This window comes from Erythrolamprus reginae, chromosome 1 (genome assembly GCF_031021105.1).
Source record: "Erythrolamprus reginae isolate rEryReg1 chromosome 1, rEryReg1.hap1, whole genome shotgun sequence".
NCBI lineage: Eukaryota > Metazoa > Chordata > Lepidosauria > Squamata > Dipsadidae > Erythrolamprus > Erythrolamprus reginae.
The window spans coordinates 283,704,997-283,729,852 of record NC_091950.1 but is presented as its reverse complement, the minus strand read 5'-3'; the positions used below and the strand labels follow the sequence as shown (position 1 = coordinate 283,729,852).

At 38.9% G+C, this 24,856-nt stretch overlaps 1 protein-coding gene across 2 annotated transcripts in view; it reads left to right on the top strand.

Moving 5' to 3' along the window:
- ME1 (malic enzyme 1) overlaps positions 1–24,856 on the top strand; it is a 140,444-nt gene that overhangs the window by 45,162 nt on the left and 70,426 nt on the right. For both annotated transcript variants that reach the window (XM_070733138.1, XM_070733139.1), the window contains exons 4-5: positions 7,875–7,950; positions 13,164–13,325. In XM_070733138.1, the coding sequence (XP_070589239.1) occupies positions 7,875–7,950; positions 13,164–13,325 (238 nt within the window). The remainder of the gene's footprint in view (positions 1–7,874; positions 7,951–13,163; positions 13,326–24,856) is intronic.

The following is a 24,856-nucleotide window of genomic DNA, read 5'->3' as shown; positions in this document are numbered from 1 at the left end:
TGTATCTGAAATTTACCAAGGCTGCTGCATGCTGGATCATATGAAACTTCTTGAGATGGCCTTCTAACAAGCCTCATGTATAGCAAATTGCAGAAGTCCCACCATGAGCTGGCACCGTCATGAATAACTATGCACAGATCTCTAATCCAGGAATGTGGCTATGTTTGGGACATCACATGTAGATATGCAAAGGCTCTCCTCAACATAACATCCATTTAATTCAAGTAGGAGCTATGAAAGAGCCTCTTTCCACCCATTTAAATCAGATCTGTTCAGAGAAAGATGAGTTCATCCGGAACTATAGATGAATCCCAGTTAGGTCCCACAGAGTCGGCCTTCTCCGGGTCCCGTCGACTAAACAATGTTGTCTGGTGGGACCCAGGAGAAGAGCCTTCTCTGTGGCGGCCCCGACCCTCCGGAACCAGCTCCCCCCAGAGATTAGGATTGCCCCCACCCTCCTTGCCTTTCATAAACTCCTTAAAACCGACCTCTGGCATCAGGCATGGGGGAATTGAGATGTCTCCCCCTAGCCTTTATATTTTATGAATGGTATGTTTGTGTGTATGTCTTGTTTTTAAATAAGGGTTTTTAAGATATTTTTAAATACAGTGGTACCTCAAGATACGAACCCCTCGTCTTACGAACAACTCATGATACGAGCCCGGGGTTCAGAAAAATTTTGCCTCTTCTTACGAACTTTTTTCGAGTTACGAACCGGCGTTCGGAGACAGCTGGGAAGCCGCGCGGCTGTTTTAAAAGGTGACAGCCGGGCGGTGGGGCTTCCCAGCAGCCTCCCGAACGCCGGTTCGTAACTCGAAAAAAGTTCGTAAGAAGAGACAAAATTTTTCTGAACCCCGGGTTCGGTTCGGGAGGTTCCTGGGAAGCCCCCCAGCCTGGCTGTGACCTTTTAAAACAGCCGCGCCGCTTCCCAGCTGTCTCCGAACGCGGAAGTTCGGCTTTGGCGTTCGGCTTCGGGAGACAGCTGGGAAGCGGCACGGCTGTTTTAAAAGGTCACAGCCGCGCTGGGGGGCTTCCCAGCACCCCCCCGAACCCCGAACCTTTGCCGAACTTCCGGGTTCGGGGTTGGGGGGTGCTGGGAAGCCCCCCAGCGTGGCTGTGACCTTTTAAAACAGCCGCGCCGCTTCCCAGCTGTCTCCCGAAGCCGAACACCAAAGCCGAACTTCCGCGTTCGGCTTTGGGAGACAGCTGGGAAGCGGCGCGGCTGTTTTAAAAGGTCACAGCTGTGCTGGGGGGCTTCCCAGCACCCCCCCGAACCCCGAACTTTTGCCGAACTTCCGGGTTCGGGGTTGGGGGGGTGCTGGGAAGCCCCCCAGCGCGGCTGTGACCTTTTATTTATTTGTTATTAGATTTGTTATTGTACATTGTTTTTATTATTGCTGTGAGCCGCCCCGAGTCTACGGAGAGGGGCAGCATACAAAATAATAATAATAATAATAATAATAACAACAACAACAACAATAATAATAATAATAACAACAACAATAATAATAATAACAACTTCATAATTAGTTGGGTTTTGACTCCACAGCCATTTTCATTTAGTTAGGGTTCAATCCCACCCAGAACCTAAAAATCTTCAGACACCATGTCAGAAATTCCACTGCATTCTCTGCTTGGTGAGGGATAGAGAGATGTAACTAGGTATCATTTTCATATTGATGACACATCATTCTGAATCAGTGAATGATCTCACCCAATGGTTTCATCTATAGTAGATGCTAAAAAATGTAGGAAACAGACTTCTTTGGTTCAGATTACAGTGATCCCTCGATTTGCGCGTTCTCGATTAGCGCGAAACGCTGCAACGCGGTTTTTCAAAAAATATTAATTAAAAAATAAGTCCGCGTTTTTTTTGCTATACCACGGTTTTTCCCACCCGATGACGTCATACGTCATCACCAAGAGTCACTTCTCTGTCTCTTTCTCTTTCTTTCCTGTCACTATGCTTCAATCATTTTCTCATTTCTCTTTTTTCTTCCCTTTTTTCTATCATTTCTCTCTCTCTTTCTTCCTCTCTCACACTCTCTTCCTCCCTTCTCTCTCCCCCCCTCCACTTGCCCACGAGAAGAAAAAAAGCAACCTCTGCCGGGCAGCTCCCCTTGTGCCCCCGCTTTGTGCCTGCCTCTTTTGGGGATTTTTTTTTCTTTTCTTTTTTGCGCTGGCGGCGGGAGCTGTTGGGGAGGGCTCTGCCGGGAAGGCCTCTCAGCTGCAGAGCCGAATGGGGGCGGAGGCAACAGCGGAGCCCGGCGCTGGGGCCATGCGAGGCTGTTCATCCAGGGGGGCGTGGACTGGCAAGTCGCCCTCCTTTCTCTCTCTTTCTCAAGATCGCTTGCCGCTTGCCTATTGCAGCGAAGGAGGCGAAGCAAGGCTCCAAGCTGCAAAGCGGCAAGCGATCTTTCCCCTTTGCCTGGGCGGCGGGAAGACCAAGGGAAGGTTCCTTCAGCCGCCCAACACCTGATCCGCTCCGCAGCGCGGCAGCAGCGAGGAGCCGAAGATGGGGTTTCCCCTTTGCCTTTACCCCATCTTCGGCTCCTCGCTGCTTCCGCGCTGCGGAGCAGATCAGCTGTTGGGCGGCTGAAGGAATCTTCCCTTGGTCTTCCCTGCCGCCCACACGCAAACTCCACCATCTGCGCATGTGCGGCCATGAAAAAAATGGCGCACATGCGCAGATGGTGGTTTTTACTTCCGCATCCAGTATAACGCGGAAATCGGTTAGCGCGGGAGGTCTTGGAACGTAACCCCCGCGCTAACCGAGAGATCACTGTACTGCTTAGCAGCAGTTGTGAAGATTTGATGTATATGCTGCACAATTTTCCAGAAATCTTATTTCCCAAGAGCTATTACAATTGATGGTTAATTTGAAGGTCAGAATAACAATATTTTATTTGTTTTAGTTATACGTGTGCATGAATGTGTGTCTGTGTATTTACTTCTCTTTTGTCACGTTCTCATTCTTCCACTAGAACAATATTAACATAGAAGCAAGAAATAATGTGGTACTTACTACCATGTTTCCCCGAAAATAAGACTCTGTCTTATATTTTTTTGAACCCTGAAATAAGCACCTTATTTCCATGCACTCAAAAGCCCAATTGGGCTTATTATCAGGGGATGTCTTATTTTGGGAGCAACAGAGTAATTCTATGTTGTTTGAATATATGCGAAATAGAATCCTCCATCTTCTGAATGCAAAAATTGAATATTATTTTTCAATCGGGAACTAACACTTTATAGCCATTCTTAAGGAATTATTTTAAAACTGCACTTTTGAATGTTGGTATCCAAATTAATATTTTTTCCATGAAACATCCATGGAATATCCTGACTGAAGTATTTTAATCCCTCTGTGAATTGCACAATATAACTAACTTTGGAGTCTCTTCCCAGGATAAATGAGCCATGTTATTTTTACCCTTTTCTCATAAAGGGGTATGTATTATTGTAAGGATTTATTTTACATTCGACTTTCCTTCAACAATGTACCCCAAGCAGGACAGGGCGACCTAGATTGTGTTTATATTTTGCAACCTCTTTTTAAAATGACAAGCGTAATAATTTAATGTTAGTAATTTAGTTAAATATCCAAAAGTCACGACAATCTTGATCTTTAATCCTTAAGAAAATGTAAGGAATTTTTAAAAAAACCATATTTTAAATACCTCATGTTATAACAATTTAGGGATGACGTATCTTTAGTCCTATGACTTTTAGGCTGTTATAGAAAACTACTTAACGGGATATCTTGGGAATGTACACATTAATCTTATTAATCTATCTTAAATATGTCATCAGTGCCCAAAGATAGCCAAATTTGGTTTGGAGATTCTGTTTCTGTCTTGCATGATTCTAAAAGTAGTTTGGGTCTCTTTCTCTGGAGTTGATCATATTATAAGGCCAGAAAATTCAAACTGATGCAAAGACTGGTAATTATAACTAAAGCTGTTCAATTTTTTTTTAAAAAAGAGCTGCTTTGGAATATGTGACTGTACTTAGGCCACAGCTTTTTTTGAACCATTAAACCAATCATATCATTTTCCCTACTGACAAAATGCTCCCAACTGCCTCTTTTTGCATATGTATAGTATTTATTGAATTTTCCATGCCGGTCTTTCTAATTTTAGTTTAATAATGTTGGGAAACAATTTTTCTAGAATTCATGTTCATTAAATCAGGATGGAGTCTAACTGATTTGAACCTGGTTAACTGAGGTTCTGCCTCAGTCCCATAGTATCCTCCATCCTAACCAGTTTGATCTGGCAGACTTAGAAACATAGAAGACTGACGGCAGAAAAAGACCTCATGGTCCATCTAGTCTGCCCTTATACTATTTCCTGTATTTTATCTTACAATGGATATATGTTTATCCCAGGCATGTTTAAATTCAGTTACTGTGGATTTACCAACCACGTCTACTGGAAGTTTGTTCCAAGGATCTACTACTGTTTCACATTTTCTCATGTTGCTTTTGATCTTTCCCCCAACTAACTTCAGATTGTGTCCCCTTGTTCTTGTGTTCACTTTCCTATTAAAAACACTTCCCTCCTGAACCTTATTTAACCCTTTAACATATTTAAATGTTTCGATCATGTCCCCCCTTTTCCTTCTGTCCTCCAGACTATACAGATTGAGCTCATTAAGTCTTTCCTGATACGTTTCATGCTTAAGACCTTCCACCATTCTTGTAGCCCGTTTTTGGACCCGTTCAATTTCGTCAATATCTTTCTGTAGGTGAGGTCTCCAGAACTGAACACAGTATTCCAAATGTGGTCTCACCAACGCTCTATATAGCGGGATCACAATCTCCCTCTTCCTGCTTGTTATACCTCTAGCTATGCAGCCAAGCATCCTACTTGCTTTCCCTACCGCCCGACCGCACTGCTCACCCATTTTGAGACTGTCAGAAATCACTACCCCTAAATCCTTCTCTTCTGAAGATTTGCTAACACAGAACTGCCAATGCAATACTCAGATTTGGCCCATTTGGGGTTTCTTTAGTTAAATAATGTGATCTATTGGTTCCCTAGAAGCACATCTTTTTTATGGTAGTGACTGGCCCCTGGTACAGTCCTGAGATTATACCAGAAAAGCTGCTTTTTTGAAGGGCCTTAAAGACTTCACTGTCCTCTCAGGCCTTAAATGAGGGAGAATAAAACCTCCTTTCCACTGTGTGGATGTATTTATTTTTTCCGTAGGAGTCATGTTTCTGTCATCTGGCTACATTTTATTTGTCACATTTATTCCCCCTCCTCCTTTGTTGTGAGGCGCCCAATTAAATACAATAAATACACTTCAGTAGTCTTGCATGTAGTTCACCATTCAGCTCACAAATACATTGCCAGCAATGGTATGTAAGTAGGTAATTCTTGAGAATGGTGTTAAGTATGTATTATGTATTTATTTTTTAGAATTTTAAACGGACAAGTTTGAGCTAATATGTTAAAATCCCTTCATTTTACAATTGTAAACATCTTCTACTTAGAAACATAGAAGACTGACGGCAGAAAAAGACCTCATGGTCCATCTAGTCTGCCCTTATACTATTTCCTGTATTTTTATTTTAGGATGTATATATGTTTATCCCAGGCATGTTTAAATTAAGTTACTGTGGATTTACCAACCACGTCTGCTGGAAGTTTGTTCCAAGGATCTACTACTCTTTCAGTAAAATAATATTTTCTCATGTTGCTTTTGATCTTTCCCCCAACTAACTTCAGATTGTGTGTTCACTTTTCTATTAAAAACACTTCCCTCCTGAACCTTATTTAACCCTTTGACATATTTAAATGTTTTGATCATGTCCCTCCTTTTCCTTCTGTCCTCCAGACTATAGAGATTGAGTTCATTAAGTCTTTCCTGATATGTTTTATGCTTAAGATCTTCCACCATTCTTGTAGCCCTTCTTTGGACCCATTCAATTTTCTCAATATCTTTTTGTAGGTGAGAACTCCAGAACTGAACACAGTATTCCAAATGTGGTCTCACCAGCGCTCTATATAGCGGGATCACAATCTCCCCCTTCCTGCTGTTATACCTTTAGCTATGCAGCCAAGCATCCTACTTGCTTTTCCTACTGCCCGACCACACTGCTCACCCATTTTGAGACTGTCAGAAATCACTACCCCATAATCCTTCTCTTCTGAAGTTTTTGCTAACACAGTTTTGCTAACACTTATCTGTTCTGTCTGGGTGCCCCCAGACTTCAACACCAACTGGAAAAAGCAGCCAGACACGCTGGTAAAAGCAAAAGCACTTTATAGTTTGAAAAATAAACACAGAGAAAAACCTGTTCTTCCCAACAGGCAGGCTATGAGGCTTCACAGCAAAGTCCTGACGGCCAGACAATACAGCAGACTTCTTGCTGGCACACACACCACTGTAGAGAATAAGCCCCCACGCCTTTTTCCCCAAGGTTTCAGCCTTCAAGGCCACAAGCCAGAATCAGAGACGCCAAAGATCACAGCCAGGTCCCAGGACTCCCAAAGATAATACTCCACAATACAGGAAGGGTGGGTCTGCCTTTTCAGCCTTTCTGGGGAGAACCACACCCAAACCCAGCTGTTACCTATTTAGGACTGGAAGTACCTGGCTAATTGTCCCCTTCGTTGTGCTGCTCTTCTCTGCCTGTGATCGATGATGGCTTGAGCATTTTCATCTAAGGACTCCAGGCTGCTTGCTGGGGAGAGCTCCACCCCGGGGGATTCTGGCTGTTCTCCCTCTCCCTCGGCCTGATATTCCTCCTCCCCTTCTGCCTGGGCCTCCTCCTCCTCCTCCTGTTCCTCATCCTCCCCCTCTGAGCAGGGAGCCGGCAGAGGTTCAGCCGTTCCCTGAGGAGCCTCAGACAGAATCACAACACTTATCTATCCTGAGTAAGTTTCTACACTTCAGAAGCCTCCATGAGTGGATTTAGTTGGTTTCCACATAAACGTGTCTCTAGATTAGGGAATTTAGCATTCCTAAAATAGCATGAACATCCTTTTGATAAATTGGGCTTTTGTTATGCTGCTGGGAATAATTTCAAAATATGTATGACAGTGATGGCGAACCTTTTTTTCCTTGGGTGCCGAAAGTATGTGTGTGTGCACTATTGCAGATGTGTGAGTGCTCATACCCATAATTCAGTGCCTGGGGAGGGCAAAAATGGGCTCCCCTGCCTCTTGGAGGCCAGAAATGGACCATTTCCCAGCTTCTGGTGGGCCTAGTAGGCCTGTTTTGCACTCTCACCAGTCTCCAGAGACTTCCCTGGACTCTGGGGATGACAAAAACGACCCCTCCATCCCCCCTGAGTCCCTTTGGAAGCTGAAAACATCCTCCCATGCCCTCTGTGTGAGCCGAAAATCAGCTGGATGTGCAAACATGCATGCTGGAACTGAGTTAGGGCAATGGCTTGTGTGTCGGCAAATATGGCTGCGCATGCCAGCTGTGGCACCCGTGCCATATGTTCGCCATCACTGATGTATGAACTGTCTGCTACTGTGTGTATTGTTGGTACTGATACATTGTATGAAAGCTTTAAATGATCGAAGCCATGAATGGCCAAAGGCTCATTTGGTGATTAGCAGGGCATACAGAAGATTGTCCTTGAAGTACAGAAAGACTAAATGAAAAAGAACAAGAATTAATAGATGAAATGAAAAAAAAATGTTTTTTTTAAAAAAAATGGGTGACTAATGGGTGATTAAATAGAGGAAAAGGCTGGTAACTTCCAAGGTATACTGTAAAACATTTAATATGCTTTCTCTTAACAAAACGTAAGTGTCATTGCATTAGATGGAAGGAAGGAAGGAGCAAAGGAACGAAGGAAGAAAGGCTTCATATTTCAAAAATGATATAAAGTTTGAATTCCTTCCTTACAGAGGACTCTTCATCACTCCCCATGATCGAGGACATATTGAAACATTGTTTAAAGCATGGCCTGAAACTAATATAAAGGTAGGTGTCTCTCAGATGCATGTATGTGCATGTTTAGAATCATACATATAGGTTATTGGCATAAAAATAGTATTGGGTTTTGCTTTGAGATAGGAATTTCCCATGAAAATGCCATTAATGTTGTACCATGTTTTAGAGAAAGCAAGCTGGTACTTTTTCTAACATGGTAGGGTTTTTTAAATGTAGAGAATATTCAGATATGGAACCTTTTGACCATAGTATTAAATATTAATAAATAAAAGTGCCTTTATTCAATTTGGATCTGATATATAGTAAAATGCCTTGAGGTTTATTTAAAATAGTTTTAGCCAGTGAGAGAGGAATGCAAAGTCAAACACACACGCCGGCTCAAAAGAAATAAAAGTAATAAATGTTTAAGCAGAGTCACATTTCTCTCACCCAGATAACAGCCCTGGAATGCAGTTAAAAGCAGGAACAAAAGAGAGCAATTAAGCCAGCTGTGATTCCACACAGCTCCCTCTTCTTTGAGTTCACAAGAGTTAACTGTGAATTGTCCAAATAGTCAACAGAAGTCCTGGAATAGTCCAAACCTTGGCAATGATCCTTCTCCAAATGAATAAATGCCCACATGCGCACTCCCCAACGCCCGTAATTTATCATCAACCCCATTAACCTAATTGCCTCAGCAACAGGTGTTCTCCCTTATCTTTGACGATACCTGTGCAGTTGGTCCCTTCTAGCCATGAGCCTGTTCATATGGGCATCTATCCACCGATCCTCCTCTGAGTCTGACGTCTCACTAATGGGGTCATTAACTAATGGTCTGGCTGCACCCATCTCTCCGTCTGATTCTGCTTCTCCACCGTCTGATTTTGGCAATGAATCTTCACTATCAGATGCTGTTGGCAATAATACAAGTCTCTGTGAACCCGAGGATTCCCCTAGACCAGTGTTTCCCAACCTTGGTAACTTGAAGATATCTGGACTTCAACTCCCAGAATACCCCAGCCAGCATTTGCTGGCTGGGGAATTCTGGGAGTTGAAGTCCAAATATCTTCAAGTTGCCAAGGTTGGGAAACACTGCCCTAGACCAACGTCCAAATTCCCTGTTGCAGGAGCTGGCCCAGAGCGAACCACAACAAAGGAATAAAATATTCACTTGATTTATAATATTTTAGTATAGGACACACATTTTGATGTCATTGTTCTTAGTAACACATATTGGAAGATGTGGGATGTTAGCAGGGATGGGTTCTAACTTCCCTCTCTGTTGGTTTACGGAGAGTGGCGGCATACAAATCTAATAAATAAATAAATAAATAAATAAATACATACATACATACATACATACATACATACATACATACATACATACATACATACATACATACATACTGCCAGTGTGGCCAATGTACATTTTTAGATAAATATGCTTGCTAAGCAATAATGTGACCAGCATTGTTTATTAATTTTATTTTTTGAAAATAATGCATTCCCCCCTTTGACTTTTATGAAAATAGCAGGCTAATATGATCAAATGCACATTTCATGTGAAAACAGCATTGTCAGCTTATTAAAGATTTCCCTTTGATTCAGTGAGCTCTGAATGGGAGCACTGAAATTATTTGGATACTTGGTATGCACCATCTCTACAGTGGAATGTATAATCTTCTCTCGATCTTGGCTGCCCTTTCAGGTATATGTGCTATCTATAAAGGCATGCAGGGTTGGTAGAGCAGGTGGTTTGCCAGTTGCTTATGCACCATTGCCAGATCCTTCCCCATTATGTCAATTGGGAAGTAGCTGTGACAATAACCAATGGAACTTACCCCTCTCACCAGCTTTCAGATATTTTCTTTTGGGGCCAGGACAGAAATATGTAATCATTGGGGAATGTAGCGTTGAATACCTGTTTCTTAAGCAACAATGGTTGTATTCTCAAAGGATTAGCACCGGAAAACTAGAAACAGATTATTTTTGTTTATAAATGTTGAAATTGCGGTGAAAAATACCTGGCGCAGAAACTTCGGGTTGCTGAGATTCTTTCTTGAAAAATTTTGGAAGGGCTATTTGCTTTAATAAAAAATCCGGGTAGATAGCAGCTGATTTGACAGGATGATTCATCGATATGATTTATTTGCAATTTAAGCAGTTTTCTTATTTGCACTATTCTACACATATTTTTAAAGCAGCAGCGAGGAAACTCTGCATTGAATGGGATTCCTAGGATCTTCTTATCTGCACATCATTTGACTATGTATGTCTTCAGCATCTCCTCCATCGCATTGCTTTTTTGCTTGGTTACTTATATGATTATATTCTGCTACTATTCAGATGGCTAATATTCTGAAAAATGTGAAATGCAGACAATTAAAAAAAAATAAACCCATTGCTAATAGTAATTAACTTTAAAAACCAGGTGAAAGGCATATGCCTTGACAGATCTTCTAAAATGGAGATGTTTGCCGTTTGAGGCAACTCCACAGTCTAGGAATAATGTGGACCTTCTTCCATCTGTCAGATAGATGAGTTGTAGATGGCAGGGCCTCTTCAGAAGGACTCTCCTGCAGATTAATATAAAATCAAATCAAATAAATATATCCATACTATTGGGATGGGCAGTCCCTTAGACCAGTGTTTCCCAACCTTGACAACTTGAAGATATTTGGACTTCAACTCCCAGAATTCCCCAGCCAGCGAAGGTTGGGAAACACTGCCTTAGACAATGAAGATCTAAGCTATTTAGGATTTCAGAGGTCCATGTCTACGGAAAGGGGCGGCATACAAATCTAATAAATAAATAAAATAAATAAATATTAAATTGTGCCTAAAATCTGACATACTTAACACCAAGACCCCTATACTGTACTTTGTACTTACTAGTAGCCTAATAATAATAATATTTGAAACCAGATGCAATTCCCAGTCATTTCTCAGCATTTATTGTATTTTATTGTGCTTAACTGATCAATCAAATATAAATAAGCACCACAATGTTAAAAGGATCGATGCAACCCCAAAATGATAAACATGGCAATAAAAAAAGGAAAAAAAATCTAGAAATAATGTGATTACTAGAACAGCTCCAAATTTTTTAACTATGTTAATTGATTTTAATTTTAGCCATCTCTCATCCGCCCTCTCGATCCGTAATTCTTGATACCATGATAAATTAAGAGCTTCGGTAGTGCAGTGTTTAGAGTGCAGTATTGCAAGCTACTTCTACTTTTATTGTTGCTGTGAGTCGCCCCGAGTCTACGGAGAGGGGCGGCATACAAATCTAATAAATAATAATAATTAAAAAAAATACTTCTGCTGATCACCACCTGCCAGCAGTTTGAATCTCAGTAGGCTCAAGGTTGATTCAGCCTTCTATCCTTCCAAGATCGGTAAAATGAGGACCCAGATTGTTGGGGGCAATATGCTTACTGTCTGTAAACTGCTTAGAAAGAGCTATAAAGCACTGTGAAGTGGTATATAAGTCTAAATGCTATTGCTATAAATTCCAAATTTTGTAGATACAATAGAAACAACATAGATGTAATTAATACATATTGTTAATGTCTTTGTAGAGTCTTATTAACAAACCTGTGTTTTCCCCCCCTAATACTATAGTCTCACATAGACTGCTTTGTAAATGTAACTGCACAGCCATCTTTTTTTCTTTCCTTTTGCAACCACCCTTGCTGCCAGTCCTAATTTCCAGGCAATCCTGCTGGTTGGGAGGCTATATCAAAGAGAACCTTTGCCCCAACTGTTTTTCTTTTTTGACCCACTGCTTCAACTGAGCAGTCATCCCACTGGGGTTTTCTCACCCTCCAGCCATCCATATTCCAGCCCTATCAAGATTGCTTTCTCAAGGTTTAAAAGGAGAAAGAAGGCTTTACTGGGTAAAGGAAAACATCTTCAAAGTTCAAGATTTTGGACATTTGTGAAAACAGGAGTGCCTGTGCAGGATTCCTTTCCTGTAAATATGAAAAGCAGTAGGGGATGATCTATGGGTAGATGCCAATTTGAGGAGATGGAATTATTAATGTAGAATTGTTAAAGGGGACTTACATGAGAGAGGAAGGGAGAATGAAGGGGCTGGCTAGACCCATTGCTGCATGCTGCCACAGGATGTGTCCCTGGGATAAATGTGACAGTTGGGCTGATAAAGGTTCCTTACACCTAATTGGTTGATAATCAATAGCCTCTTGTCAGAAATCAAATCCTTAAGTTGGAAAATAAGAACTGGAAATAGCATGGCATAATTACTCAGAGTTGGAAATGTACATCACAAAGCATGAATCATTTACAGAGGAGCTAAAGCAATATGTTAAACAGTTATGTTTTTTAGTGCAAATAGTTTTTTCCTCTTCCCATCACAGCAGCAAGATATCGCAATTTTTAAACAACAAATTCATTAGAGCATCTATTAAAAAGAAATTGTTAGCCAGAACTCTCCAAGGAATTGAGCAGCAGAAACTGCAGATGCCAACTGTTGTGTTAAAGACACATATTGTACCAGAGAGTTATATTTTTATTTGGTTTATCTAAACCCTTAAGGAAACAAAACTATACTAGTATCTTTATCAAAAATGTATTGACAAATTTTAAAAATATATAATGTTTGCCCATTTCTTTCACTATCTTGTATTCTCTGCCAAATCTGCTTTGGGAGACTAGGCAACTCTCTAAAATAGCAGGAGGGAAAGGAAAATTGTTTTTTTTTTTTTAAAGCCTTGTTGCCTTTTATTAGTAGGATTAGACCCACTATCCATTATGGAAATAAAAGCACATGAACAAGAAGCAATTGGTGGAAACTAGTCAAGGAGAGAAGCAACTTAGAATTGAGAAATTTCCGGACAAAACAATTAATTAGTGGAACAGCTTGCTTCTATTCTATTCTATTCTATTCTATTCTATTCTATTCTATTCTATTCTATGGAATCTAGTGTGTTCACTTTGTCATGTGTTGTTTCTCATGTTGTGATTGAATTCACTTAGCCCATATATTGACTGGCCAAATATTTATTTACTTTAATAATGGTCTTAACAAAATGCAGTATTTCATTCATTCATTCATTCATTCATTCATTCATTCATTCATTCATTCATTCATTCATCCATCCATCCATCCATCCATCCATCCATCCATCCATTCATGTTATTTAGAAAATAATAATATTATGACAGAGCTTAAAATTGATCATAACAAAGAATTCAGGATACCTTTGCAGCTTTATAACATTTAGCATACTTTTCCACAGGCGATTGTGGTGACTGACGGAGAACGTATTCTTGGCCTTGGAGACCTAGGTTGTTATGGAATGGGCATCCCGGTGGGTAAACTAGCACTTTACACAGCATGTGGAGGAGTAAAGCCCCAGGAGTGTCTGCCTGTTATGCTCGATGTGGGAACTGACAATGAGGTAACTGTTTTTTCATGCCGATGTCAGTATTTGACATATTTCAAGAGAGAAATAGGCAAAACTGGGCAGTAATATTTGCCTGTTCAGAAAAAAAGGTATAATATGTTTAACATTTTGCCCAGAAAATATCTTTTCTAGCAATAACACACAGGTTTAATTTGTTAATTCCTCGTGTTTATCCCAGTTTCATTCCAGTCTGTAAACAACTGAGATTTCAGATGATTTACTAAATAGATTTAATCATTTACTCTCACTGTTCCGGAAGACCTAAAGGAATATAAAGTTACTGCACAGTCTATTCCCCAGATTTAAAGACAGACAAGCCTGGAATCAGTTTGAAAAGCAGAACCACTTAGTATGTGTAGTCCATTACCCTGCTGTCAATTGAAGTTTAAAAATATCCGTAGAAACTAAATCTGTTAGGTGAAATTGGGAATTACTTGATGGAAAGTTTTTTGTTGTTGTTAAGTGCTGTTTTTAATGGAAAGAACTGGAATGTTGGTTTAAACGCAACCAGAACTTCCAGCACCTGAAAGATTTGTTTAGCTTAGTTCTTAGTCAAAGGGCTATTTGCTCCGAGGCTGTGTCTGTACAGCATTTTCACACAGTTTAGAACAACCTGTTGTTCATTAGCCGACACAAAAAAAATCCAGAAAGCAGAAGATTTCCCCCGCCCTGGTTGGAAGTACTATATTTTGAAATCCTTGCTTTCACATAGTGGTAGACTATGTAAGAAGCATCATAGAAACATAGAAACAAAGAAGACTGATGGCAGAAAAAGACCTCATGATCCATCTAGTCTGCTCTTATACTATTTTTTTGTATTTTATCTTAGGATGGATATATGTTTATCCCAGGCATGTTTAAATTCAGTTACTATGGATTTACCAACCACGTCTGCTGGAAGTTTGTTCCAAGGATCTACTACTCTTTCAGTAAAATAATATTTTATCACGTTGCTTCTGATCTTTCCCCCAACTAACTTCAGATGGTGTCCCCTTGTTCTTGTGTTCACTTTCCTATTAAAAACACTTCCCTCCTGAACCTTATTTAACCCTTTGACATATTTAAATGTTTCGATCATGTCCCCCCTTTTCCTTCTGTCCTCCAGACTATACAGATTGAGTTCATTAAGTCTTTCCTGATACGTTTTATGCTTAAGACCTTCCACCATTCTTGTAGCCCGTTCAATTTTGTCAATATATTTTTGTAGGTGAGGTCTCCAGAACTGAACACAGTATTCCAAATGTGGTCTCACCAGTGCTCTATATAGCGGGATAGTTTATTTTCCTCCCAAGTTCCATCTCATTTTTATTTCTAAATTATGAGCCAAATTGGAAAAATAGCAATCTATCTCCCCCAGCTCACCCCATGTTTTCATTTTTTTCTTTCAAGAGTTCGAATATTGAAGCCCAGTTCTGGTTCTTGAAAAGCGAGTTTGGTCTAAAGTGCTAAGGTTTCTATGTAAATGTACCTATGAAAAACTTGCATCTAAGGAAGAATTCTGAATCTATTCTTCTTATATCCGAAGGAGACTGGAAGGTGAAAAAAAGGAAAATTAGAGAACAAAACCAGAAAGACCAGGTAGCTTTTTAAGATAAACCACTTAGGGAAAAGAAATAAGACTCTCAGATTAAATTTAGGAGGGTTTCTTGATAAAGGACAAATGTTGTAACTACATCTGTATAGTCTGGAGGACAGAAGGAAAAGGGGGGACATGATCGAAACATTTAAATATGTTAAAGGGTTAAATAGGGTTCAGGAGGGAAGTGTTTTTAACAGGAAAGTGAACACAAGAACAAGGGGACACAATCTGAAGTTAGTTGGGGGAAAGATCAAAGGCAACATGAGAAAGTATTATTTTACTGAAAGAGTAGTAGATCCTTGGAACAAACTTCCAGCAGACGTGGTTGGTAAATCCACAGTAACCGAATTTAAACATGCCTGGGATAAACATATATCCATTGTAAGATAAAATACAGGAAATAGTAAAAGGGCAGACTAGATGGACCATGGGGTCTTTTTCTGCCGTCAGTCTTCTATGTTTCTATGTTTCTATGTTTCTATACTGTACAGTTTGGCAATTAGATCTGCCTCTATTCGTTTTGCTTGAGAAATTCTTGAATCTCAGAAGAAGTCAAATGGGAGGGTTTGGTTGTAATAAACTATTGTCTTCCTAAAGAATAATAATACTGCCCTATCCAAATTTACCCTTATCTACTTCGCTTTTGTTTATGTTTATATCAATATCTGCTATCTTGTACATGTTTTGACAAAACAAACAAACAATAAATAGAGCACTAGCAAGTTAAAAATGCCTTGTTTTAGATAATTGTCTTATAGTATCCTATAAGTAACTCATACTCCAAACTGATATTCTCCTGTATATTAAGGTAAAAATACCAGAAAAATTGGCATATTGAATAAGGAATTCTATGAGTATTGTTGTAGTCTCAATACATCCAGCATTAGATTGAAAGAAGCTGCATATTGATCTATTTGGTTCTTCTTCTTTTTAAAAAATGAATAAGGAACACTGTAGATATTTTCACATGCAGATAATTCAACCATATGCCCATTTATTTACACAGCAAATTTAATTCAAAAAGTATGTGTTCAAATATATACAATGTTGAATTATGTTAACCTCTGTCTTGGAACTCTTGAAAATGTATTAGACCTGAAAATACAGAATTGTGTTACCGTATGGCCATAAAATTCAATTTTTGTATTTTATCTGGAGTGAAATAGTGTTATTGGCTTACTGTCAAATAATCAGTTGGAATGCCAATACAGTGACGTTTATTAAATGTTTCAGTTTGGTGAGGCAGCTGTCTGGACAAAACCTATGCTTTCAGCTAGAATGGAGTTGAGAAACTTTGCCCATAGTTTCTTGTTCAGGGTGATTATGGCAATCTTGATTTAAGAGCTTAGAGCCACCAAGGAGGCAGGATATTCAATCAAACAGCCTTAAAGCTGGTCCTTGAGTTACAACCATTCATTTAGTAACAGTTCAAAGTTATAGTGGCATTGAAAAAGCGACTTATGGCCTTTTTCACATTTTACAACCAATACAGCATCCCCATGGTCACATGATCAAAACTCAGAGACTTGGTAACAGGCTCACTGTCCTGGCATCATATGATCCCCTTTTGTGACCACCTGCCAAGTAAAGTCAATGAATAAGTCAGATTCTGTTTACATCCATGTTACTAAATTAATAACTGCAGTGATTCACTTAACAACTGTGGCAAGAAAATCGTAAAATGGGGCCAAACTCATTTAACAAATTTCTCACTTAACATAAATGTTGGGCTAATTTGTGGTTATAAGTTGAGGACCACCTGTACTGTAGTTTCATACCATGTTTCCCCGAAAATTAGATCCTGTCTTATATTTTTTGAACTCTGAAATAAGCACTTGCCCTTATTGCCATGCACTCAAAAGCCCGATTGGGCTTATTATCAGGGGATGCCTTATTTGGGGGAAATTGGGGTAGGTACTTGATGAGATTAATAACTCCAGATTATTTATTTATTTATCCATCCATCCATCCATCCATTCATTCTGTTTCTTTCTTTCTTTCTTTCTTTCTTTTTTATTTATTTATCTCTCTCCCCCTCCCTCCCTCTCTCCCTTCCTTCTATATTTTATTTAACTTTGAACTTTTCATCTTCGGAGCATATGATACCAATTTAACATTAGTATATAAAAATGATCCAAATATATGATTTTACCAAAAAAAATCGAAATATATAAAATTATCACAAGAGTTGCGAATGAACTAAACAGAATAGCATATGGATACATCATTCAACATGCAACTTGGAATGTGTTTTATTAAATATTTGTGTGGTAGGAAAGTCAAGAGTTTAAATGCTTTCCTGCTATGTTTCCATTTTTAAAAAAGGTGCTTCATTCATTTTTTTCTTGGCTGCTTTTATTTGTTATTATTTTATTTATACTACATTAAGTTGATCCAGATGCTCACATACTATTTTGCTTATTAAAGTTCCTTAAGTCTGACAAATATGATGTGTTTGTAAAGAACAGTTTTCTAACTTTGTATTTTGAGGCTTCCATCTTAATTTTTGTGATTATATATTTTTGCTTATGATTGAAACACCACATTCTTAAAATGAAGTATTGGTCCAGATTTATATAGGCATGTCTGCCATTTTGCAAGAATCAGCAAATCTTTAGGTAGGCTTCTTTCTCCACTTAAATATAACACTTTAGGGAATGGTTGAAATATTTGCAGTCATTTTATACCAAGGAGCCTTTAAAATGATAAACAGCAGAAAACTGCTGTATATGTGATTTCTCTGGAATTTTTCCATGTACAAATGCCATGGTTTTAGAAGATGAGGAGCAGGAATCTTTCACTCTGTTTTGGAACAGAGGTTCCAAAAGAAAAAAGAACCAGATATTTACAGCTGGTTCTTTTAAGCTGGTCAATTTGCCCCTGTAGTTATCATATAACATGTCTTCATTTTCTTTTTATTATAAACAATCTCATTCTTCTTTCACCATGTTACCATTCTGAGAATTCATAGCAAAATAAATTATGATATCATATAAAAATACCTTGGGTAAAAAGATGATAATGTACGTTTTAAGTAGCATCTTTGTTCCTAACATTTATTATAAAATAGTTAAGTCTTTGTAAATTACTCTCTTTTAGTTATTGAACTATTAAAATAGAGAAAATAGAATACTTCCATATAGCACAATTCAAATTAAACTATATTATGCTTTGACAAATTGATGAGAGCCTATTTCAAATGGGTTAATGTAACTTAAAGAAATAATTAATAATAATAGTATGGATATTATTTTTAATATAAGCACTTTGTACAATACTATAACCATCTATTTCATTACTGGCACGTCTAGTATGTCTAGTCAAATTTTTGGAGTAGGAGCTTTACTCAGTCTTGATGGCTTGTTGAAGATTATAAATGGATTAGCCAGGGGGAAAAGTTGGCAAGAACATAATTAGTATACCCATTAATATTTGATGCTAAATGAAAAAGTATTCTATTACTGGCAGCAGCAACTTAGAAGGTTCCAAGAATTTCAGCACAATGGCAGAGAGTAGGATACTGTGATACATATCTTTGTTACCATTTTATCAATTTTCAATTTTTATTTTAACATTTTTGTTAAACCTTTCAGAAGCAGAAATACCTTGGGATAGGAATAGTTCAGCCATAGTTCCTACCAAGATTCGGGACTGCCTAGGTATAGCTTGTTCTAGTGAATTGCCTGACTGTGGAGTGATTGGGGGTTATATAGGCATTTCCTTATGTCAGCACTTCCATCTGGAATTCCGTAGGAACAATTTCAAATTTAATCAACGAAGGAGAAACATCAAATAGACCTCCCCATGTTGAGGCTTTCCTGCTCTTGGCATCCTTCAAAACTTTTGCTTTTGCTGCTCCTTCCAAAAGAAAAATGGATTCTTTGGCCAAATTGTCTGGATGTTGTATTAAAATATAAAATATGTATTTCACATGTAAACCATTACTTATAATATAGCAGCCTAAAGAAATACAGTCCATTCTATCCCCTTACTTTTCTCCTTGTGCAGCACAGATCTGTTCTGTAGTAGCATATATTTATTTATACACATGCCAGAAGAGTGACAAATTTGGTAAGAGATTCCCGACTCACAGTTGCATTGACTAAGTTATGTTGATACTGTTTGTTATTACACTGAAAATGTTTGGCTGACATATTTCATTTGATGGTAACTTGGCAGCTGGCAGTTTTCAGTAAACTAAACATTTGTGGTTTGAAAATTAAACGTGGTTTTTATCCTGGCAATTTATTAAAATAAAAGTGTAATAAATAAAAGGACCCGGATTGTGGAGGCAATAGGTTGTCTCTGTTAAGAAGTGCTATTGCTAACATGTTGTAAGCCGCCCTGAGTCTAAGGAGAAGGGCGGCATAAAAATTGAATAAATAAATAAATAAATAAAATATTTCTTGAAAAATGCTAAAATCTTTACAGCTACAGAGCACTAAATGGCTTTCCCCTTCCTTCTCTTTGCTTTGTGGCAACAGTGTTCAAATCTTAGTAGTGAATTTACATTAAATAACCTGAATACATCTGAGTTCCATGGTAAGGCCACCCTAACAACCAGTCTTTTATGAGCAGAAATTCTGTGCTGAAAACAGTCTTGTGACTGGGTTCTGTTTGGGTGGTTTTGTTTTTAAAAAGCCATCATAGGAATCCATAGCTTTTAACTGCTGTAAATCTAATATAATGTAACTGTCACTGTTTCTGAAGCACGTAATGGGATAAAAAAAGGAGAAACTGCATTATTGCAAGATAAAGTCTAAAAGTAACACATTTTATTGTCTTGAAGAATTATTAACCAAACTGTCAAAAATCATGGCAAAGATTCATGTTTTTAGATATCACAGTCCTATCTTTTATTACAGCAAACATGTGATAATGATTATGGCTATTTAACTGCTTCCTTCATTTTTGTGTGCCTTTTAAACAGGACTCCATGCAGAATGTTTAAAAGAGCTGTATAAAACAAGAATGCTGCATAACTTATTTTTTGGTAAACGTAGTCCTCAGATTATGACTCTAATGGACTCTTAGACTTATGAGTTTTAAGTCATGACAGTTGTAAAATCAATAATATCTTAAAATTAAATTGCCGTTTTTCTTGAAAAAAAATCAACATAGTTACAACCTTTTTGGAGGCAGGAATAGAATAGAATAGAATTCTTTATTGGCCAAGTGTGATTGGACACACAAGGAATTGGTCTTGGTGCATATGCTCTCAGTGTACATAAAAGAAAAAGATACATTAAGTGAATGCAGAAGTAATTAAATGAACACAGCACACCACTGGATTCGCTTAATGACAAAGTGAACCAGTGGATTGCTATGGGCCTGGTGGCTATGGGCCTGGAAGAAAATGCCAAGTTTTGGCGAAACCACTGTAAGATGCAATCGCATGACTGTCAGACACTACAAACAGTTGTAATTGTGGTTCGGTTGCCAATCAACTGAAGTGCATTCATGTGACTGTGGAGAGGGAAGCTTGTGTACTTAAGTATTCTGGAAAAGTAACAAAAGTACTTATGTTGGTTTGGTAAGCCTTTTCAATAAATACTGGAAGGCACTGTTATAAATTAAAGTCAAGTGCTAGCTAGCAAGAGTCTCAACCAGAATGTATGTTGACCACCCTAGAATCATGCATCTCTATTTGTTGCAAGGCAATTTAGAATTTGGGCATTAAAATAAATAAAACTTGTGTTTGTTCTCAATTAAATGTTTAAACTTTTAGCCTCCATAGTTACAGTTGTTTGTCCTTTAAACGAACTAAATTAGTACTGTATACAGTGATACCTTGTCTTACAAATCCCTCGTCATACAAACTTTTCGAGATACAAACCTGGAGTTTAAGATTTTTTTGCCTCTTCTTCCAAACTATTTTCACCTTACAAACCCAAGTTGCCGCAACTGGGATGCCCCGCCTCTGGACATATGTTGCCAGCGAAGCACCCGTTTTTGCGCTGCTGGGATTTCCCTGAGGCTTCCCTCCATTGGGAAACACCATCTCCGGACTTCTGTGTTTTTGTGATGCTGCAGGGGAATCCCAGCAGCGCAAAAACGGGCACTTCGCTGGCAACAGAAGTCTGGAGGTGGGGTTTCCCAGTGAGGTGAGCCTCAGCGAAATCGCAGCATCACAAAAACATGGAAGTCCGGAGGTGGGGTTTCGAGGACTTCATGTTTTTGCAATGCTACAATTTTGCTGAGGTTCCCCTTGCTGGGAAACCCCACCTCCAGATTTCCGATGCCAGCGAAGCACCCTTTTTTGCACTGCTGGGATTCCTCTGCTGGGATTCCCCTGCAGCATTGCAAAAACACGGAAGTCCGCAGGTGGGGTCTCTCATGGAGGGGAGCCTCAGGGGAATCCCAGCAGCGCAAAAAATGGGCGCTTCGGCTGGCAAAAGGGATGAGTTTTGGGCTTGCACGCATTAATTGCTTTTCCATTGATTCCTATGGGAAACATTGTTTTGTCTTACAAACTTTTCACCTTACAAACCTCGTCCCGGAACCAATTAAGTTCGTAAGATGAGGTATCACTGTATTTCCTAAATGCTATGGTTGTGAAGGCTTATGAAGATTGGTCTTCAAGTTTTTCTTTCATTGGTGTCATTATTTCCCACTTACACATTAGCAAAAAGAGCTAGAGAGGATCTAGGTATGGAAATGCATCACTGATATCACTTTCCTCTGCTAGAGGAATTTAGGCTTTCCTGACTCACTTGAAATCTTTCAACTGTGTAAGCTGTAGAGGGCGATTTCTTGTGGGGCGAGGAGAAGTCAGTGGCGTAGATTTAGAATTTCTATCCCTGAAGATACTGCATTGACATTCTACTTAAAACAGTAGGAAAAACTCATTTAAGGAGTATGAGATAAATAAGGAAACATAAAACTCTTTCTTGGTACTTCTGGCATCAGGTTAGATATCAGAATTCTATGGGGGATTTATTGAAACCATGAAATATCACAAGATATTTTAAACTCTGAAATAACCGTGAGCCCTTTTTTTAATTTTGAAAAGTAAGAACAATTTGACAATACTTTGGCTGTATTATTACAGTTTTGATTTACTGAACAGCCTAACTGCATGTTTCTGTTCAAAGCTCATCATGTATTTTTAGTTTTTCATCTCCAGATAGACCGAATCTGAAATAGTAGCTACTCGTGAGCTTCAGCTGTTTGTATTATACAAGTAAATCTATGCGAGATTTGCAAATGAGGTAGATATTTTGCGCTACTAATATTTCCTAGTGCTGTATTTCCTACTGCTGTTACTAGTTTTACTTCCACTATGGGATTTTGCAAAGAACTGGGAGTGTATAGTTTGGGTCTATGTAGGGTCTATTTAAGATTTTGTTTAAGGGGAAGAAGAAGTATGCAATGATGATGATGATGATGATGATGATGATGATGATGATGATTTTGAAAAGGTTTTGAAAAGGACGATCAACTATTGTTTACGCTTGTGAAAAAAAACTGATTCTCAAAAGAAATCATGATCATAAAGTTCAAAAGAAAGCTTGGTTTTATTTACGCAGAATATTTTCCAGCATTTGAAAGCTGTTGGAAAAGTGATATAATCACTTAAAACTGATCTAGACATAAGAGACCTCTCAGGAATGGAATTATTTAATGGATCCTGCACCCCACAAACAGAAATAAAGTTGGCTAATGAAAAGTGACATATTCTTCCATCAAGTGGGATTCCTGAAAGAAAATAGTAGTCAGAGAAACATTGTACAGAAGCACAAACAGGCCTTATTCTGAAGTTGCTTTTCAGTAAAATTGATTTGGAAGAGTCTCATTGAAGCCAACAAAGAAACTACATTTCTGTACCAGTGATGGGCCCCACCCGGTACAGATGGGATCAGCGATCTGTTAGCACTTTTTAATGGGTTCTGAAGGCCGGGCTGGCCGCGCGTGTACCCAACATGTGTATGCACCTCCGCATGAGATTTTGCTTCTGCGCATGTGCGAGGACGCTTGAGTGGGCGAGATTTCAATAATTTTTGCCCTCTTTTTGCTTCTGTGCATGTGCAGAAGCAAAAAAAGGGAAACAGTTGTTAAAATCTCACCCACACGAGCTTCCTTCTGCAAGATATCACTTCGGGTACATGCACAGAAGCAAAATTTTGCATGGGGACGCATGCACATGTCGGGCTCAGGATCCCGTACCGGTAAGTGGAGATCTTTGCTGTTCTGTACCAATGTGGCTGTGGCTCTGATGCTCCAAGGCTCTCTCTCTGTGGCTCTAATTCTCAAGTTCAGGTTGCTTGAATCTAGGCCAGTGGTTCCCAACCTTTTTTGGGCCATGCCCCACCCAAGCATCTCTAAAATCCTGATGACCCCCCCCCCCAATATATAATTCTTACTATTCAAAAAGTGAACTCTACACATGCAGAGGAAGCGTAAAAGCCCATTAACTTGGTTTAAACAGGGCTCCAATTGCCTCCATTAAAAATCAACTTGCCCCCCTGTGGGCGTGGGCTCCACGTTGGAAACCACTGATCTAGGCTAAAGCAGGTACATTTAGAAAAGGCACGTTTACTTTTTTTCTTTGGTAATAAAAGTTATGTGTCCCTTGAGATGAGCTAGACTCCTGATGACTTCATGGACATGGATGTGTAACTTTCTTGGCAGCCATACAAAGGTGATTTGCTTCAGTGTTTTTCTGGGGTGTTTTTTGACTTCCTGTTTAACCTAAAGTCCTGAGATTTTCTGAAAGCCTTTCATGAAAGCACTAACCAAGGTTTGACAAGGTCAGCTAAGTGCTGCCACCTCCTGAGGCTTTTCTGCAGTAGCTATCTTACACGCCTGAACTGTATTATACAGTTTCTGTCACCCTTTTTGTTAAGTTAGCTGAAGTTAAATACGTAGTTTGAATAATAAACAGAATTTTAATGTAAATGTTCTCTATAGATCAAGGAAGGCGCTATTAAGCCAGCACATTAAAATTTTTAGTACTAAACATTTCTTTGTAAACCATTTCCAAAGCGATTTAATATTTTCAGCTGCAAATTTCTACATTACATAGTCATTAACTCATTTCTCTTCTACTTTGCTCCATATATTTAACTTACTATTTCTGGAAGGGAGATTGTGATCCCCTTATATAGAGCGCTGGTGAGACCACATTTGGAGTACTGTGTTCAGTTCTGGAGACCTCACCTACAAAAAGATATTGACAAAATTGAACGGGTCCAAAGACGGGCTACAAGAATGGTGGAAGGTCTTAAGCATAAAACGTATCAGGAAAGACTTAATGAACTCAATCTGTATAGTCTGGAAGACAGAAGGAAAAGGGGGGACATGATCGAAACATTTAAATATGTTAAAGGGTTAAATAAGTTTCAGGAGGGAAGTGTTTTTAATAGGAAAGTGAACACAAGAACAAGGGGACACAATCTGAAGTTAGTTGGGGGAATGATCAAAGGCAACATGAGAAAATATTATTTTACTGAAAGAGTAGTAGATCCTTGGAACAAACTTCCAGCAGACGTGGTTGGTAAATCCACAGTAACTGAATTTAAACATGCCTGGGATAAACATATATCCATTGTAAGATAAAATACAGGAAATAGTATAAGGGCAGACTAGATGGACCATGAGGTCTTTTTCTGCCGTCAGTCTTCTATATTTCTATGTTTCTATGTATGCAGGACAGGCTTTCTTTAAAAATATATGGCAATATTACCAGCTAAGAATGATCCTGATTTTGAGTAATCTATCCTGGAACTAATTGATTGTGAGAAAATGTCATTCATTTAAAAACAGTGGGGTTCTATTTCCTCCATTGGCAGATGAAAGTGGAGGTTGACGCAATGGTTAGAATGCAGTACTGCAGGCTACTTCTGCTGATTGCTGGCTGACTGCAATTTGGCAGTTCAAATCTCACCAGGCTATAAGTTGACTCAGCCTTCCATCCTTTCATTGTGGGTAAAATGGAGACCCAGAT